This window comes from Branchiostoma floridae, chromosome 9, assembly GCF_000003815.2.
Source record: "Branchiostoma floridae strain S238N-H82 chromosome 9, Bfl_VNyyK, whole genome shotgun sequence".
In the NCBI taxonomy this organism is placed as follows: Eukaryota; Metazoa; Chordata; class Leptocardii; order Amphioxiformes; family Branchiostomatidae; genus Branchiostoma; species Branchiostoma floridae.
In genome coordinates, this window is record NC_049987.1 from 11,829,571 (window position 1) to 11,848,313 (window position 18,743).

The 18,743-nt window shown below is 41.8% G+C and overlaps 1 protein-coding gene across 9 annotated transcripts in view; it reads left to right on the forward strand.

Annotated features, from left to right (window-relative positions):
• The window catches only part of LOC118422709 (AT-rich interactive domain-containing protein 1B-like), a 53,475-nt gene that overhangs the window by 24,003 nt on the left and 10,729 nt on the right, over positions 1-18,743 (forward strand). For all 9 annotated transcript variants that reach the window (XM_035830427.1, XM_035830420.1, XM_035830421.1 and 6 more), the window contains 6 exons: positions 1,678-1,972; positions 7,336-7,425; positions 10,113-10,337; positions 12,282-12,785; positions 14,309-14,580; positions 15,269-15,430. In XM_035830427.1, coding sequence (XP_035686320.1) covers positions 1,678-1,972; positions 7,336-7,425; positions 10,113-10,337; positions 12,282-12,785; positions 14,309-14,580; positions 15,269-15,430 — 1,548 coding nt within the window. The remainder of the gene's footprint in view (positions 1-1,677; positions 1,973-7,335; positions 7,426-10,112; positions 10,338-12,281; positions 12,786-14,308; positions 14,581-15,268; positions 15,431-18,743) is intronic.

An 18,743-nucleotide genomic window follows, 5' to 3' on the forward strand; every position in this document is an offset into this window, starting at 1 on the left:
CCTCGGGCATCATAAGAGAAGCTTGCAATTTTAGTACCTCCTGCCCTTTTCCCAAAAAATGGTAATCTCCAAGCAGATCCTACAATGGCATAAAATAGTACCAAACTGGCCAAGGAGTGTAGTCAGCCAAGAGGTATCCATTTGCCATGTAGCCAAACACACTCCTAGGCTGGCTTCACTCCTCTGCCAGCTTTTGATACTATCTTATGCTACCATAGGATCTGCTTGGAGATTAAAAAAATGGTAGTGATTAGGTACCGGTACAGGAAATTCAGGTACAGGTGTGGACTAGGTACGGACCTGAACCTGGACCTAATTGTCTGTTAAAACTTGTGAATGGACAATGGTCCATTTTGCCACCAAGGAAGCTGTTTGGTTGAGTTCTAGACTTCTACTGGCATTTTAAAATCCAATCATGATAAAACAACACGAATGCTTCTGTTAACTGAGACTAAGTAGAAACTTGGTGAAAATGACTATTATTAACTCTTCTCTACTTCGCTTTGTTATTTTCTTGGGCCTGTAATTCTCAAAACATGTGAATGCCTGCTGGTAAAATCTGTTTATTTTGTAAACAGTCCAATATCTGGTCCACTGATTTTTTTCAGGCCAAACAAGAAAAAAAAACGGTTTTGTACCGGTACACTGTACCAGTACCCACCACTAGTAGTGATACATTGACAGTAAGTTTTACTTTATAAGAATAAGTCAAATATATATCTGCCCAGGATGAGTTGTATACGCGCACATGTGGTAGCTTAAACCTTACATCTCAAATCAGCTGTCAACATTACATGCATAACCATCACATAATGACATTACCATCTACGCCAGTCTTCAGGCATAGCCATCGCTAGTCCCAACATCATTTCAAACAAACCATCAGCGTTGAGGGTTCAATCAACAAAGGAGAACGTTGTATGGATTTTTTCCTGCATGGGCTGCTTCTCCATTCTACCCAGGTGTACTTCCTGTTTATGTTTGATGTGGTTGCCAGGGGTGATGAAACTGCCAGTGCCTCATGGGTCAAGAATGTCGAGGTCGCGCCCCCAATTATGGATTTGGCTTTCGAGGTTGGGGGTTTTACCATCGGTTATTTATAGTATTGATTTATGCGGGAGACGGGACATGTCCTCCTAAACCTTTGCTGCATCTCTGTGATTCTTTACTCAAGAGAATATTCACATGTCTGATGTCTGGTTTCCGTCATTTGATATTGATACCACACTTTTTGTCATGATTATGAAAATCATCGGGAAACTACATGTAAAGGAATAACTAAAAATGCTGGTGCAGAAATGAATTTACTTATTTTATTGCAATCACTCTACTTATCATACATGGTGGTCTCACCTGGAATTGTATTTAGTCTGTTACAGCTAAGACAGTGTACATGGGTATAAAACAGTAACAAATACAGTCTCTGACTGTGGTTGTAAGATCTTTGTCAGCATTTCATTTTCATAACTTGGCACTTTACTAATATGAACTGGAGGTCCTTGATTTTGCATACCCAGAAAGCAATTGTTTGGTCTTCATCTGAAATAATGTGACTGTACAGCGAATGCCTCTTTTTTCCACCTCCTTTAAAATAAAACCAAAGCAAAAGCTTCACAATTTACAGTAGTCTTATGATGTGGTTTTTCATGACTCTGACGATAACATTTTATCTTCCAGGACCTTTCTGGTGCAATTGACGACCTGCCAACTGGCAACGAGGGAACACAGAACAACTCCACACCACAGCTCAACAACCAGAACGACAAATACAATCAGCCTCCTGAAGCACAGCTCTCCCCGCACCCAGGGGTGACATCCCCACACCCTGGAGTGGCGTCGCCCCACCCTGCGGTGGCCTCCCCCCACCCCCACCCTGGTGTAGCAGGACTGAGACCGTCCCCCTCACCGGTGGGGTCCCCGGGACACCTGAGTGCACAGAGCAGGTCACCAATGTCACCTGCAAGTGGACCAGGTATGTTTCTTCTTCAATCTAAAGATAGACAGTTATATAGTATATGTAAGGTTGATTTATCCCTATGGCTTTCTTGTTCCTTTGAAATATAAGGCAACCAACCTCTGATCTTCCAACGTCGGTGGTTATGACCTCCGTATGTTGTACTCAAGAGTTTATGAAGGTTTATTTCTTTTGCTGTGGCTTGATTTGGTTTTAGGACCACACGAAAGCTTGACTTTATTCTGAAATTTGCATGCTCATAAAATGATGATAAACTTTATGTCTGTGTACATTCTGATATTGATGCAACAGTAATGTTTGTGTATACTTTCTTTGAAAAAGGTTGGGGGAAGAAATGAACTGAGTGCAATAGGAGTATAAGTAAGCTGCAATTCAGTAAAGAATTGATAGGTGTCTCCACCAAACAAACTTTGGCCAAAGCTTTGGCAGGAGGGAAAGTCATTGCATTGAAACATGGTATTGCACAGTCCTCAGAAAGTGCCATTCCATGGTTGTTATAGATGACTGTAACAAAGCATTGTGCATGCTAGTAATTTATCGGTAAGACACCTAACAAAGGCAAAAGAATAGACAGACTAATTCTGGCATACTGTGCAAGGATTCTGCTTACATGTCATTTAGGTTTAGCAGATACATAACTTTTAATGTTGGCCAACTGAAACAAGTGGTAACTTACATGTAGAGTGAAGTACGTACTGCGATAGGAATCACACATGTTACAGTGGTTGAAGAAAAACAGCTAATTGAAGCTCGTTCAGCTGTAGATCCTGTATTATTGCTGGTGGAAACGTGAGACTTGTGGAATGGACTATCCAAGCAAAACTTGTAATGTCTATCAACATCAAAAGGACATGAGTTGTTAGAGAAATGTGAGAAAAGAAGCAATTTCCGTGTCTTGCCCGTATGTAAAAAAAGGCAACAGGAAACAATGTTATCACAAAGCCAGGTTGCTTTTAATTTTTTTATTGACAGTGTTCATTTTTTTTACAAGATCCAATTGATAACATGACATTGCTTTTATAGTTCACAGAGCAGTTTAAAATTTCCCTTTACCATGTGCCACTTTCAACAGAAGAAATCTATCCTTACCCATATAGACACTTCAGTATAGGATTTTAGTGCTGTATGGTGAGGTAGAAGTGTTAGATTGAACTGTGTGACTTGGCACATCCTTCTATGCTGCCATATCTCATTTGTTACCTGTAGAAGTTGCCTCAGGTTTGACTGGGATCTATCAGTCTAGAAGCATGACCCCTTCTCACCCCAGAGGGGCGACATGTGCTCCTGGAAGGGTCACACTTGGTTCTTAGAGGGGTGCTAATTGCAGAGGCGGAGCTTTATAATCCTGGGGCCATGCTTTAAAAGGGACGGCCAGAGCATTGTGGGATAAGCAGCATATGAAGTGTCAAGACTGTTTATATCTAGTAGAAGAGAGAATGTCTTCTACTCTGGGTCAAGTAGTGTTCAAAATCAAAGACTTGACTCATATCAGCTATTACTGTTCCACGAAGAAAATTGTGGAATTGCATCCAGAATATCTTTTAACCATTTCACTATTCAGGTTGCTATTACTAGTATTAGATACCATTGCAATTGGCTGTTGCTACCCTTTTTTTAGAAATTAATAAATGGTATTAAAGACCGTAAACTTCCATGTGTGGTAACCCTTTGATACCAGAGGTATTCTTTTATTTCTCTCTCCATTATTTTGATGTTCCCCAATATTCTGATCATGATAAAAAGCCTGTCACAAGTGGTATGAAGGGGTTAGAATTGCAATTGAGTGTAGTAACATTGAATCCACTGGGTGGTATAATATCATCCTTAGAATGGCACGGCCATTGTGGTGAAACTGTTGGAATGATCAGACCATTCAAAATACCATTCTAGTATAAGAGCATTTAAGTTAGGTTGTAAAGGAGACATAAAGGGATTGATAGTATTTATTTTGGTTTTGCAACAGATGGCTCATTTCCATAACACTTGTGTTTGTGCTATCAATCAAGGCGATGGCTTTATTTGGGTCAATGTCAAAGAAACTGACAATTAAACAGAATGCTGCTAAGAATTAGATTTCTCACACTAGGTTACCATGCTGTGACCCAAAAGAAACAAATTCTTGATAGATAATACTTCTCTCCTTTCCAGTTATTTGTTTGTAAATGTTGTAATCTGTCTCCAATAATGATCAAGTCATGAGATAGAAACAAGATGATTTCTTGTTTTCATATAATTCTCTCAAAATTTTGTATAGTATGTATTTGGAATAAATTGTACTCACTAGACTCAGTGAGTGAGAGTACTGGAGTGGTGTCTCTGCCAGTTTGCACATTATTTACACATGAAAAGCCTTTTGTGAAGCCCTTGACCCTGCCCTCAGCCAAACAAAAGGCCACTTGGTCATACAAGGTTACAGGTGTTAGTGTGTTGGAACAAAGGACCCAACTGTGATCCGAGCAGGAATAAGATCTTCACATTCATGGCTAACTGTAAGCTTGCTGTATCCATTCTTGGCCTACTGGAAATTTCAGCCCGTATTGTATTATCTGGCATTTTTCAGTGGGTGTAGTGCAATACAAAACCTGGGCTACTGTTTGTTGTAGGAGGTAAATTGTAGTCAGGTAAAAAAATTAATACTGCAAATTTTTTTTGTTAGTTTTATTATGATTTTTTTGGCTGTGACCTATCTGTAACGAAATCAGGATACAGTGAATATGCATTTCCATTGTATTATTACTAGGTACGGGTACAGCAAATTTGGGTCTAGGTACGGTTCAGGTACGGATCTGAACCTGAACCTGAACCCGATTGTGAAAACTTGTGAATAGCTAGTCTGTGTAACACAAACTCCGCTGTCCAGGGCTGTAACTGGCCCCTCCCCGCGGATATATAATAGTTGGCCGGCGGATGTTTGGCGGGCTGCTATAAGCGAGATTTAATCAGGCTAGTGAATAGCTGGTATTCAAAATAATGGTGCTTTTTGCTACAGAGGTATCTGTTTGGTGGAGTATTTTACTCCTGGTGTTTTATGAATCCTATCTTCATGTACACCAGGCAAACTGCCTCTGTACGTTTGACTAAAGAACCTTGGTAAAAGTAACTATAAACTATACTTGGCTCTCGTCATTTACTTGGACCGGAAAGTCCCATAACATGTGTATGCCTACCAATATATTGTGTTCATTTTCTAATACAATAGGTCCAAAATCTGGCCCACTGATTTTTTTAGACCGGTCTAACTAGAAAAAATGGTTCCCATCCTTAATTACTTCTCTCTATACCAGGAAGCAATATCCCTGTTGAAATCATTGTGGTGACTGCATGCAGTTAGAGTCATTGAAATATGAGCTGTATAATGACATTGATCAAGCTCAGTGTTTTAAAGTTAAGTCTGATACAACGTTCATTTCTTATACAATAAAAGTAATAAAAAAGTGGCTGTTAGATTTCAGGCTTCTAGCATAAAATAATAAGCAACATAGACAAGCTCACGATGTTGATTATTCCTCATTTAAGTAGTGTAGATCCAGTTGCAAGGTGGTTTAACACCAGAAGATGAATGAAAGTATTAGACTTTTATTACCCGTGTATTTCCGCAGTACAGTAAGAGATAAGGTGATATTACGTATGTGCTGCATGTAGAGTTGATACTGTAGAAATGTCACATCACAGCTGTAGGTGATAGTTGTAACCATGGATTTTGTCAATATATCATAATCTTTGAGCTGTATTGTTGAAATTTTCTGTATTACTACAGTGGATCAAAGTCAAATCTCTGATGATAAAGCATCACAGTGATAATAGTTCAGGCCCTAAAATTGTTGCTTTTACGGTATAACCTTCATGTTTGAATCATGAGGCTGCAAACGTGCTTGAATCAGATTCATAAATCATGGCCGTCAGCTGTGATGTTATTACCTCTGCCAAGGGCATTCTGTTGGTTGGACGGTTTGTGAGCTGTGAATGATTTTTACATTTTCTTTTAGTCGTAGTTTTTCTTTAGTCTTGTAGGAAACAAGTAAAAAAAAATATTAAGCTTCAAAGCTGGATCTACGAACTTTTGAAAGGATTCTTTTCTTTTGATCCCTAGTGCTTTCCTTAAACAATCAAATCATGATGATGGCAAGTAAAAGTAAACACTATGCTATATTGGCTGAGGGACTGTAATCTCATGCAACTTGATTTATTTTTACAGGGACTTGATTTCATGGTACGGGAGAAAGGAGGCTTCCACTTGTTTTGCGGTTGTAACCAGTAGTAATACGTAGAAAATGCATATTCACGGTGTTATGAATTCACAGTGAGAAGCTCACCACAAAAATAAAAATGCAATCCTTTCAAGATTTACAGTATAATGAATAAATTTAAGAAGGAATGAAATACCTTTGAAGGAGTTCTAGAAACATGTAGTAGCTTTCAGCATGCCCCAGTCAGGCCTAGCTACTGATAAATGATGATTACCATCCCAACCTCCGCCCAGTTTCTGTGTTATCTTAGTTACAGCCCTTCTATCTCCCGCCAGCCGCGCAATGCAGATGTTAGTTGCAAATTTTACAAGATCCCCTGGGATAATGCTGTTACTAACACTTGAAACAATATTCAAACAATGTGTAAAAAAGTCATCAGGGGTCTGGTTTAAAGGGAGAAAAAACAAAGAACAATAAATGTTTGTGTCGATTGAAAATTTGGGTATGTCAGAAGTAAGAATGAAGAATCCCTTGTAATGAAAGGGTAGCGTAAATTACATAAATTGTTGAGATGAAAGATGAATTTATGATTAGAATTATGCAGTGACACATAACAATGACATTAAAGTCATTGTGATAAATTGAATGTTACATGTAATAAAACATTGCTTAAAATCCTGTGAGACTCATGCAGGCAGGAAATCACCATGCTTATGCGTTATGCAATTTTCATGGCATCTTTACACAACAGTGTATAAAAGCAATTTGTAATCCGTTGGAGGGCCATTAAGTGCTTGTTATAGGTCACTGATGTGCTGCACAGTATATAATATGTTATGGTTCTTAGGAATGATTCGCCCCTGGCATTCTGAAAGGCCGCAGTGTTAAAATTTGTGTGTTCGGCACTGATTATTATGAAGGTTGGTTTGTTTCCCCTGACCTTGTGTTGTTTCGCGGGGCATGTCCACTATTTGACTCTGCAATGAAGGAAAGAAAGGGAAACACAGTGGAAGTCTTTATACTAGATTACATGTATCTGATATATTTAACACTAGAGTAGAGACATTGTGTACGATTTGCTCATTTTATGGAATTTTTCTGTGATAAAAGATGAAGCCATTGAAAAAGTTGATGTGTGGATTTATAACCAAGAATTTTTTTTTCATAATTCAGGAACATCACAAATGCCACCTCCTACCAGCCAATCAGACAGCATGCCACATAACCAAATGAACCAGTCACCAATGGGGCCTCAGGAACGAGGTATGTGATTGGTTGTTAATTGGGTTATGAGTGATTATACTTATTTGTTATGTTCGTGATTCATCCAGCCAACGTATAATGATAGCGTTAGCTCTCACGTTTTCATTCCATAAAGTCATTGCTCTCATGATGACACTGTACAATGCGATATTGTTTGGGAAAACAGCACTGATTTGAGACCGTCCCTAATTAAAGCTGAATCGAAGGGAGCCTTCATTATGCATGCAGCCACTCTGCCAGCCTGCCCTTTCCTCTGCTGACTCTCCATATGCTTTTATTAGGCAAGCCCGGGCGGCCCTGGGGAAATCACCAGTTCTCTGTAATGCATCATTCAGGGAGAATTTCCCCAGAACGAGATTCGGTTGGCTGACGGCTTCATTGCGTTTCCCCGGCGCAGAGATAGAAGTGCCCATTACCGCTAGAGGGGGACTCTGCCGGTGCCAAAATATAGAGAATTATCAGCGAGGACGAGCTCTGTCGGATGGAGATTGGATGAGATGGGCCGGCATTTATTGGGGTTGGGAGGGACGACACTCGGTCAATCGTTCCTCGTATACGGGCTGGGACGGAGGGCGACGCCGCTGGAGAAAAGGGACGTGACATACTGACAGAAAATCCAATATCGTCAATAAATGCAAGGCCGGCGTGATAAGAGAGGTCGGCCGCGTGTCGCATCTCAATAACCTTTCCCGCTATTCGTTATTCCAATCTTACGCCTCGACTTCATGCTGGCAAATGAAAGCTGGACCTGGCAAATTGGTTGCCGAATCAAAGCCCCTCTCCACATGAGGCAGTTATTCAGACCTCTCCATTACAGCCAGGGGTTGAAACATATATACTTCATCAGGGCTCGAAATACCACATGCATATGCAAGTTTGTGCATGTAAAATTGGTGTGGTGCAAGTAAGTTTGGACCAAACTTGCACCAGTGCAAGTTACTTTTATCCACTAATACCTGACTTTAGAAAAAGCTTACACACACCAAGAATATTGTCTGCCATTGAAAGGTAAAAGAAAACAACACTGAATAAAAAAAATAGCCTAAATTTGTTATTTCTAAACTTGGTTAGACATCCAGGTAAACAAAATTTGAAGACAATTCCATCTCTATAATGCTAATAATTCCTATGGTGTTGTCTTACCTTGATTTGCATATGAGTAAATACATTTTGCATACAATTTAGTGACTTTGATATGATCAACTGGATTTTCCAGTTATATGTGTTTGTATTGAGTTGTTCTAGCGATGGTTAAGAATAGTGATGGAAGTCACTCGAAGAGTCCAGAAGAAATCTATTGATCTTATCAAGTTGTAGACATTGAATTGTCTTAAATTAAGCCTAAATTCACATTTGTTGTACAATTTGAAATCCAAAATAAAATACGCTTTGGAAAACAAATATCCAAACATGTGGTCTTTATGTATCCCCATATATTTGCAAATTTTCAGAAGAAGAATAAAGGGTTAACAGTTCACTATTTTGGGTTGTGCAAGTAAGTTTCTTTTGGTGCAAGTTACCTTTGGCTTAACTTGCACTGGTGCAAGTTGACTGAAAAGTGTATTTCGAGCCCTGTTCATACAGATTCAAGTTTGATTGTTTATTCTGCATACAAATTTCCTTTCCAAGATTATTAGCGTATGACACACTCTGTGCCTCTATTAGTAGCAATGTTTGTAAGTATTTGTCAGGATCAAATTTGCTGTGAAGGTTGAATTTAACATTCATGACTTGCAAGACAGGATTTTTGATGCCATAAAACAAGCAGCCCGAAAAAGTGCATTAGTAATCCCTTTCTAAAGTTTGACAGTTGTAAATATGGGCGGCCATTTTGGATACTTATCACCTTAGCAACTACGCAGCTGGAATCAGTTTTACCATATCAAAGTAGCATGCGGGGACATAATTACCGACGTGACCCAATTTCGGGAAGGAACATCATTTGTTTTCACCCCTGTGTTTAGGCGCACTTCTGAGGCTGTCTATTACGCTGGGAGGCATTTATGGTCCGTTCGTACGGCGCTGCCCTGTAAATTGGCGACACGTTACCGTGGTGAAATAAAGCAATGATGCACTGTGACAGCTATTAATTTCTGCTTCAATGTGAGGACCACAGGGTTAGGGCAAGTATGGGGAAAGGTATAAAGACATGGGTGCCAAGTTGCCGTGAAATATTGCCAGGTCCATTCCGGTATCGGAAAGTAATCTTGGGCAGTGGAGAGGCCATATTTTATGGCACGTTGTAAATTCTGGTGTGACAGGAAGGCTGGTGTATGGGGTCGAGTGTCCCCCTGAGGTTACCTGTGGCAGTGTGTCAGGACCGAAGAGTCAGACATGTGAAATAAGAGCACTGTTAGGGTCAAATCATACTTTCAATTTGAAGTATTACAACATCTGTGCCTGGATGCTATCTCTCAGTAATGTAGTCTTCACAGACTGTGCTGAAATAATGATACACTAACTATAAATGAATTACCAAGCCTATGTAAATACTACTTAATGAGCATGAGTTTTACAGTAGGCTTATCAAGATTAATCTTGAGGTCCACAGGAAAGTCCTTGTACCTTGTAAAATAAAGCAATAAAATATCCCCTTTGTCCCCTACTTCAATCACCTGTAAAGTATCATGGCTACTACCATTCAGTTCAGTACCGTTTGACGTTAACACTTGTCATCTGTGTTGCAGGGGGGTACCACCAGCAGATGCCCCCTCCAGGAATGCAGGGGGGGCACCAGATGGGGTCTCCGATGTCGCCCTATGGCCCCCAGCAGGGGAAAGCCCAGATGTCGCCCATGTCACCCAGGCCAGCGGGACAGATGCATCCTGGGATGGGTGGAGGGGGCCACCAGATGCCCCCCTACCAGCAGGGGGGGCCGCCCAGCCAGGGTTACGGGCAGTACCCCCAGTCAAGTGAGTAACACGACACATTACTGTATGATCATGGGCGATAGGCCATCGAGTTTTTGTCGAAATCGCTGTTGCTTTATTTTTACGTATACACTTAACACACACTGTATACAGTACTACAGTACTGTGTACTCAGTCCATTGAATCAAATAATAAACAAGCATGCTGAGCTTGAAAGACGCACTGTGTACGCCGAGCTCCGTTTGCTGCGTCGTTCTAGATCACGGGGATAGTTCGCGCGAAGGTCGACGGGAGTAGAACAGTTCCGCAGTTGGCTCGAACGCGTTCGCGAAGCCCTGCTTGAACCGACGAACTGCCAAGGGGCTAACTTCTCTAACTACATAAAGATGACTGGGTAGGAAATACTATCCGGAAAGAGCGTTACCAATAGGGGTGGCAGCAGGAAATGTGACTTAGAACCATGGTTCTATGGTGGATCTGGGGCTTCTCGGCTTTTACGTGAGAAATAGGCGTGGCTGGTTTGACAAAAGGCAATAGGCCATCGAGTATTTGTTGAAATCAGTATTACATGTACTTTGTCGTACTGAAATATGACTCTATGAACTCAAACAGTGTGTACTCGTTCCACAGAGATTCACGAGAATCAATCATACACTGACTACCAAACACACAGTGTACTCGGTCCACTCAAATATTCCCGGGAATCATACACTAACACACTCTGTGTCTTGTTCACTGAAAGAATTCCGAGAGTCATAACACTAACATACACCGTGCACTCAGTCCACTGAAAGAATCCTGACTGTGAGAATCACACACAATCATACACACGGTGTACTTGGTTCACTGAAACTTTCGCGGGAACTTTTCTGAGTCTCGCGTCTGATTGGCTAGCAATGATGTAATCGTCTTGTGCAGCAGCGACCCTACCGGCCAGGTATGGTACTGCTGGTAACGCTGTTCCCCGGAAATCGGACTTTACAAAATGCTGCATATTTTCTTTATCATTAGGTGTTGTGTCCTAAGGAATCTTACATGGCTAGTAAGTAACACCTAGATAATAAGTAGTATCAATGTGTTTTATTTCATTGCGGCATTTCGCCGAAAACAAGGGCTTTTGAAACGGCATTTCCTACCTATTCATTATTGTTCCTAACACCAAAGCGTTCGGAAGTCGGTGTTCGGCAAACTTCGGGTGATCTCGGCAACCGTTCGTATGTGTGATTCTTTGGAATCGACAGCGTGTTTGTGTAACCGCGCAAGTGTACGATTCTCGGGAATCTTTCCGTGGACCGAGTACACAGTGTGTGCATTAAGTGAAAACAGTGTGTGTAAGTGTACGATTCTCGGGAATCTTTCAGTGGACCGAGTACCCAGTGTGTGTAAGTGTAAGATTCTCGGGAATCTTTCCGTGGACCGAGTACCCAGCGGTGTGTGTAAGTGTACGATTCTCGAGAATCTTTCCGTGGACCGAGTACCCAGTGTGTTTCAGTGTACGATTCTCGGGCCTGAATTTTTCCGTGGACAGAGTACCCAGTGTGTGTAAGTGTACGATTCTCGGCAATCTTTCCGTGGACCGAGTACACCGTGTGTGTAATAAGTGTACGATTCTAGGGAATCTTTCCTTGGAGTCAGATTTTTATTACAGCAAACTAATACTGATTTCAACAAAAACTCGATGGCCTACCGCCTATGGTATGATTTATTGATGTATCATATCTCCTGCAGGGTATTTTGTTGCTAAGCAACGTCATACGTTTTGGCGTTAACAACAGTCATAAAAGGCAATACAGAGAAACCTACGTGATGTGTCAGTATTCTCAACATCACCATAGCATTTCATTGTGTCTAGGCACAGTAGAATTGAATAAAGTTTGTTTTGAAGCATTTGTATTGTACCTGTTTGAATATACTGAGCAAGTAGAGAAAGATGGCAGTTTCAGTTTTTTTTAATGACATTTCTCATTCTCTTCCTCCGTTTCACAGGTAACTATTCCAGGTCGCAGGGCATGCAGGGGTATGGCAACATGCCTAACAGCTCTGGCTACAACCCGGGAATGGGCATGCAGACGCCTCACATGCAGGGAAGCAGTAGCGGCGGGAGCGGCATGCATGGTCCCGGGCCCCAGTACAACATGGGGATGAACCGAGTTCCACCAGCAAGTATGGGTAACAGCGGGAGCTTTGCAGGGGGCGGGTACGGGATGCCGCCGCAGGGTGGGAGCAGCGTCCCCACCACCGGATCCAGCCAGGCGCCGCCCATCAACTCCTTCGGCCAGCACAGCCCCGGGATGAACTCCAGCCCGGCGTACAAGGCCCAGCAGGCTACGGCCACCAGCATGAGCGCCGCGCAGATCGCCGCCCAGGCCGCCGTCATGGCCGCAGCCAACACCGCCGGACGGGCCACCGCCACACACTCCAGCTTCCCACAGCAACAACAGCAGCAGAAACAAGGCTACATGCCGCCACCTCAGCCCCAGCAGCTCAGAAGTGGGTACCCCCCTCAATACCCCTACACCCAGGGACAACAGCATGGGGGGTATAGCAACATGCCGCCAATGTCAAACATGTCCGATACACCCCCTATGGGGCATGGGCAGGGCATGATGCCACCCCAGGGCCCCGGCTACAACCAAAATCCGAATTACAGTTCGAGCATGGCGACCGCGAGCCAACCCTACAGCCAGCCGCTGGGGCCGCCTCCGGTTAGCACCGTGGCAAACACTAGTGCAGGTATCTCGAACGTCCATTTCCTGTACCTGTATACGGTACTGCCCGCTGCCGCCTCTGCTGTGCACGTACTCGCCACGCCCTCTGCACGTTGCATGCTGGTTCGGTCCCCTGGGTTCATCTCTCCCCCACCATGCACTGCCCACTTGTACTCTCTCTGTGGTTCACACACACACTCCTGCATTGTGCCTCATGCATGCTGCTACGTTATCACTTCATACCAACAAGATTCCTTCATGTCCTCTTGTCATACCTCAGCAATTCCTATTAGATTACTGAAATGCAGTACAATATTGCTGCAAGTAGTGTCTGTGTTATTGATGGAAACCATCACTAAAAATCAGCCTAATACACTTTTCGTGGCCCAAATTGTTGCAATGTCATCTTTGGGACAATATCTATTAACTCATCTTTGGGACAATATCTATTAACTCATCCCAGCAGGATGTATTTGTTGACATAAGCATTTTCCCACCTTTCCCTGACAGTGATAATGAATGCAGTGTTAGTTTGTAACTTGTGAATATGAACAAATTGGCGTGGGCTGGAATCCCTTTCATCACGTTTTCAGATGAAACTCTCTGTTAAAAAAATACATGTGAAATTTATTCGTAATAGGTCCAATTAAATTGACTTGTTTCAAACACAGTTGCTTACTCTCAAACTGATCCCATGAACTATTATAACTTGTAAGTACTTTGCACTGGAGATTGAAGGGATTTTCTTGGTATGACTTAAAAAGTGATAACAAAGGTGACTAGCTATGAAAAAGCATCTTCTGTCATCACTACCTACTTCCATAGCTCCTTGAAATGAGAGAATGGTGGAAATCATTGTCCTGATATGGTCTGTTATGATGAAGTGCAACATTATGCAATAAAAGAAGCCTTTTATCTCAGTAAGCATAGACCAGAATCAAACATGTTATCAGCAGCTCAGTAATTGCATAACCAATCAAATTATTCACCTGACAAAGGAAACAAAGTTGATTGGATCAAACATGAAGGCTGTGGGCACCACAGATCTGTTTCCAACAGGGATGTCTGGCACTGATGTCATAAACAATCTCATGCAATTGACCAGCTGGTAATCCAATGGGATGAAGTGGTTATGAAAAAGTATTTGAACTGTTTCACTTCTCACAGAATGACTGATTGGACCAATTAAGTTAGTTTTTCTGTTGGAAATCTTTGACCTGAAGGCAAATCCATCGCTCGGTTTATTATTATGGTATAGATGGTTTACAAAATGTTGATGTTTGCACATGTCTATTTTGTGCACAGGTCCTGCAACCACAGCAGTGACCCAGAGCATCACAACTCCGGTAACATCGGCATCCGTCGTCACCACCAGCGCTAGCAACGACACATCAGCCGCTAAACCAGCCACGCCAAGCGAACAGACACCAAAGGACGAGGGGCAATCAAAAACGGAGGAACAGCAGGATAAACAACAACAACAACAAGGAGATAAACAACAGCAGCAGCAGCAACAACAGGCTCCTGCCCCAGCAGACCAGCAGCCGCCACACCCACCTCCGCCTCCTGTCAAAAGGGTGAGAGAAGTCTCACAATGTACTACTACATTGAGATTGCCACTGTGATATTTCAACCTGGCTTTCATATACAACATGGAAAACAGGCTGTAGTTTTTTGTTACGTCCCTCCTTGTTAGAAGCAGTCAAAGTTCGGCAACAAAATGATATTCAGACCGCCAAAACTGGAATTAACTTTTATTTTCTCACATTGTGCATGCAAAACTATGTTATTCTGGGTTTCTGCATCCATAGGCCCAGGATTGGTTTGTGTGCACAGATTGAAATGGGATTTTTTTCAGCCGTGCTAGTAAGCTTCTTGGTTCGGCTCTAGCAGGTCTCAAACATATGATTAGAATAATAAAGTGGATACATGTACATAGTAACACTAGCAGCTTCAGGTGTTTCTTTGTGTGATGTGTTGTCTGGCATATCTTGTCTTGAAGGCATTTCTCATCTTTTTGTTATCTAACGTTACATGTATATTTTAAAGATTAACACATCACATTTTCCATAACTATACTTGTAAATGATTGTTTACTGTGTCAGGAGTTTAACTCCATGTGTTAGGGTCCCCATAGACAGAAAAGTATATAGTTATTACTTGAAAGTGACACATTCATTGCTGAAATCATACTTGAGCAAGAAAAACCATCAGGTCTTTGTTTGACTTGGACTAAAATTGTTTTAAATCTTCCTAAACCTGCAGGATAATTCATCCCAGCCTCCCACGCCTTCATCCACCAATATCCCAGTAGCCTCTCCTGTCCCTGCGTCGCCGGGCGGGGCCAGCATGTCCTCCTTCCCTGACGACATGGAGAACAACAGTAACTTCAGCAGCCCTGGTTGGCCAAAGACTCCCTCCAGTCCGGTAAGTCATCTGGCTGCTGTTATCAGAATTGCCTAGAGGGGGTTGAGGGATGCTTACATTTTAGCCTTTTTACTGCTAAGGAAGCAATCAGGTTGGATTTTGTAGTCAGACAGAAGGTAGCCTAGTTCAGTAGTAGTTGTCATACAGTTTCCAGGGGCAACAGAGGCCTGCTTTTCAGCTTCAAAGCCAACATGCCCCCAAGGAACAGACATCCCTGAGTTAGACCCTGAGCAAGCTAGTCAACTGGGGGATGGTTAAACACTGTCTCATTCTGTACAATCAATTAATCAAATGGTTTATTGGTAAAACAATGGTCTAGCAGCCAGAGGCTGAATTGTGTCCAGTTGCACATAAAGCTTTTTTCGACTTTCATAATTTTCAAACTGTTTCCTACATTTCCACCCTAATGTTTTGTTACTGAGAGCCAACACACTTTTTAAACTAAACAGCTCCAATGTAGTTTTCAAAGATCATTGCGTGTCATTTTTATAAGATTTATCATCCTAAGGAAGAGTGTGAAGAGCCCACGGCGAATTGTCAGACAAATACAGATGTTCCGCAGATGCATATTTATGAGCTCATTAGTTTATCTTTAGATCTGGCAATGAATCAATATGTCAGGACAGGCCATTGGAACTGGAGCAGGGCCAAATGAAGCCTTACCGCTAGGTGTACATTTGCAAAGTAAGAAGATTTGGCAACGTCTTCTTTGTAAAATCTGCTTGCAAATAGTAACATTAATGTAAGCTGATATAGATATGGCTACAGCCTGTCTCTGAAACAGCTATGCTGGAATGAAAAACTGAGTTTCTTTTTTGTCAGTTTTCCACTTTTCTCTAGAATTTTGCTCTACTAAAGAAGAGAATTTTACAGCTTTTGGACACAGCGTTGCCTGTTACTCAGAGCTCACAGCTTACATGCGGAGGGGAGGGTTGGACATAACTAGTCCCAGATTGCCCAGAAGCTTAAAATAATTCTGAACACTGTACAGCCAACAGGAGCAGCTATCCGTCTCCTCCGGTGCCAGAAAGACATCCAGAATTGACTGATGGGACACTAATAACAATGTTGATAAGTGTCATGACCTCATGTACCGGCACTGCCCCTGGGATGTCATGTCGAGGTTATTATCATGTTATATGTGAGAGGGGCATTGCCCGGGGTCTTACACGCTTCAACATTCGCTGTCATGCATCATGCATTCTTCTGATAGCAGGGGCCAGTTTTCCATTGATATGCAATTTACCGTGGTCTTTCACATCAAGGTCTTTCACACTAGTTCTGCCTGTAGTTGTCATGTCATAATGTTCCCTCTGAAAGGTTTCGTTTTAGGATATTTCACTGTTCAATACAACCCATGGTGAGGGCTGAATTATGGTTGCTATTCATAATGGATAAAGCTGAAATATTTATCTTGCTACCAGGGACACCGAGTATTGTCGGGATAGCTTTAGGTCAATTTAAAAATCCTATCTTTTTGTTAAAATGTAAAATAGATTCCAGGTCTAAGAAGGGAAGCATTAGATGGAAAATGCACCATAGAATGATAAATTAGCCTTAGTCCTTGGTCCTTGATCAAACAATCAATTATCATTATATTTCAGCCATACATAGTATGGTGAAATATATTGTATTCGTAATGTTTCTTTCTTTCTTTCTTTCTTTCTTTCTCCTGTCAAATCTTCAAAGTGATTCATCTCCGCCGTTCCTGGACCGAATGACCTGAAATTTGGCACAGGGGTAGAATAGGCCAATACCTTGATGCTTTTTTCTCAGTTTTTTCATATCTGCCTCTAAAATGATTTTATTGAGATTTTTTGGTCAATTTTAGACCAAAACTGTATATTTTGGCCCCTGTACCCTGGTATTACAACCAAATGAGCTGAAATTTGACACAGATGTGCCTTGATAATGCTCCCATATAAATTCGATACCACTTTTGGTGTACAGTACAACAAAATGCTTATTTTTGCGATTTTTTTACCAATTTTTGACCAAAAAAGGACACTTTTGGCCCCTGTACCCTGGTATTACAACCAAATGAGCTGAAATTTGACAGAGACGTGCCTTGATAATGCCCCCATATAAATTCAATAACACTTTTGGTGTACAGTACAACAAAATGCTTATTTTTGCGATTTTTTGACCAATTTTTGACCAAAAAAGGACACTTTTGGCTCCTGTACCTTGGTATTGCAACCGAATGAGCTGAAATTTGACACAGATGTGCCTTGATAATCCCTTCATATAAATTCGATAACACTTTTGGTGTACAGTGCAACAAAATGCTTATTTTTGCGATTTTTGGCCAATTTTTGACCAAAAAAGGACACTTTTGGCTCCTGTACCCTGGTATTACAATTAAATGACCTGAAATTTGGTATAGATAGGCATTAGATACTTGGTAACAAGATTCAAGTAAAATTTTTGACATAAACAACTTTAAAATGATTAATTTTGGCGCTTTTCTGAGGGGAAATTTGTTTTCTTTTGGCATCCTGACGTGACCTTCCGTGACCCCGCACAGAGCCACACCTGTGCGCGTCAGTCGGAGAGTTAATTGAATCAAAGACCTAGCCAATCAGCGAAGGGGAGGCCAAAGGCTAATTAATATTCATAGGCGGGGCCTCATGATCCCGTATATAGCAGTGTTCCCGCCAGGGGGAGCGAAGCCCGCCTAAGGCTCTCGCATTTTAGACTATTCAGAAGGCTTTATATGGTACCAGTTCTTAGGGGCATATCTATGATAATCGCAGCAGTCACTTAACTTCTCTTCAGGAGTTTAGCGTAACACTATTTCAGGTCAAACCGTCAAAGGCAACTAAAAACAAACTTTAACGTTACTGAGTTCAACAGTACTTATAACTTGTTATCCGAAGTTGAAACGCTAGCGATGGTATTTTCGCTGCGCTGTTAGCTCAGTGCGACTGTTGTTGACGGTCTTATAACGGTATATTTTGCACACCTGTACCCTGGTATGAGTAACATTTGGTATAGATAGGCATAAGATAGTTGGTAAAATGATCCAAGTAAAATTTTTGGCATAAAGTACTGTAAAAGGCTTAATTACAGCACTTTTTCAAGGGGAAATTGGTTTTCTTTCGTTCTCCATGCCATGACCTTTCGGACGTTCACCCCACAGAGCCGACATCTGCACCTGCGTCTAGCCGGCAGGAAGAGTTAATTCAATTAATGTTTCAGCCAATCAGCGAAGAGGAAAGTGAAGGCTAATTAATATTCATAAGCGGGACCACACAATACGTTAACTTGAAGACTCAGGCCGTACAGACTTCTCGCCAGGATTTTTTCAAAG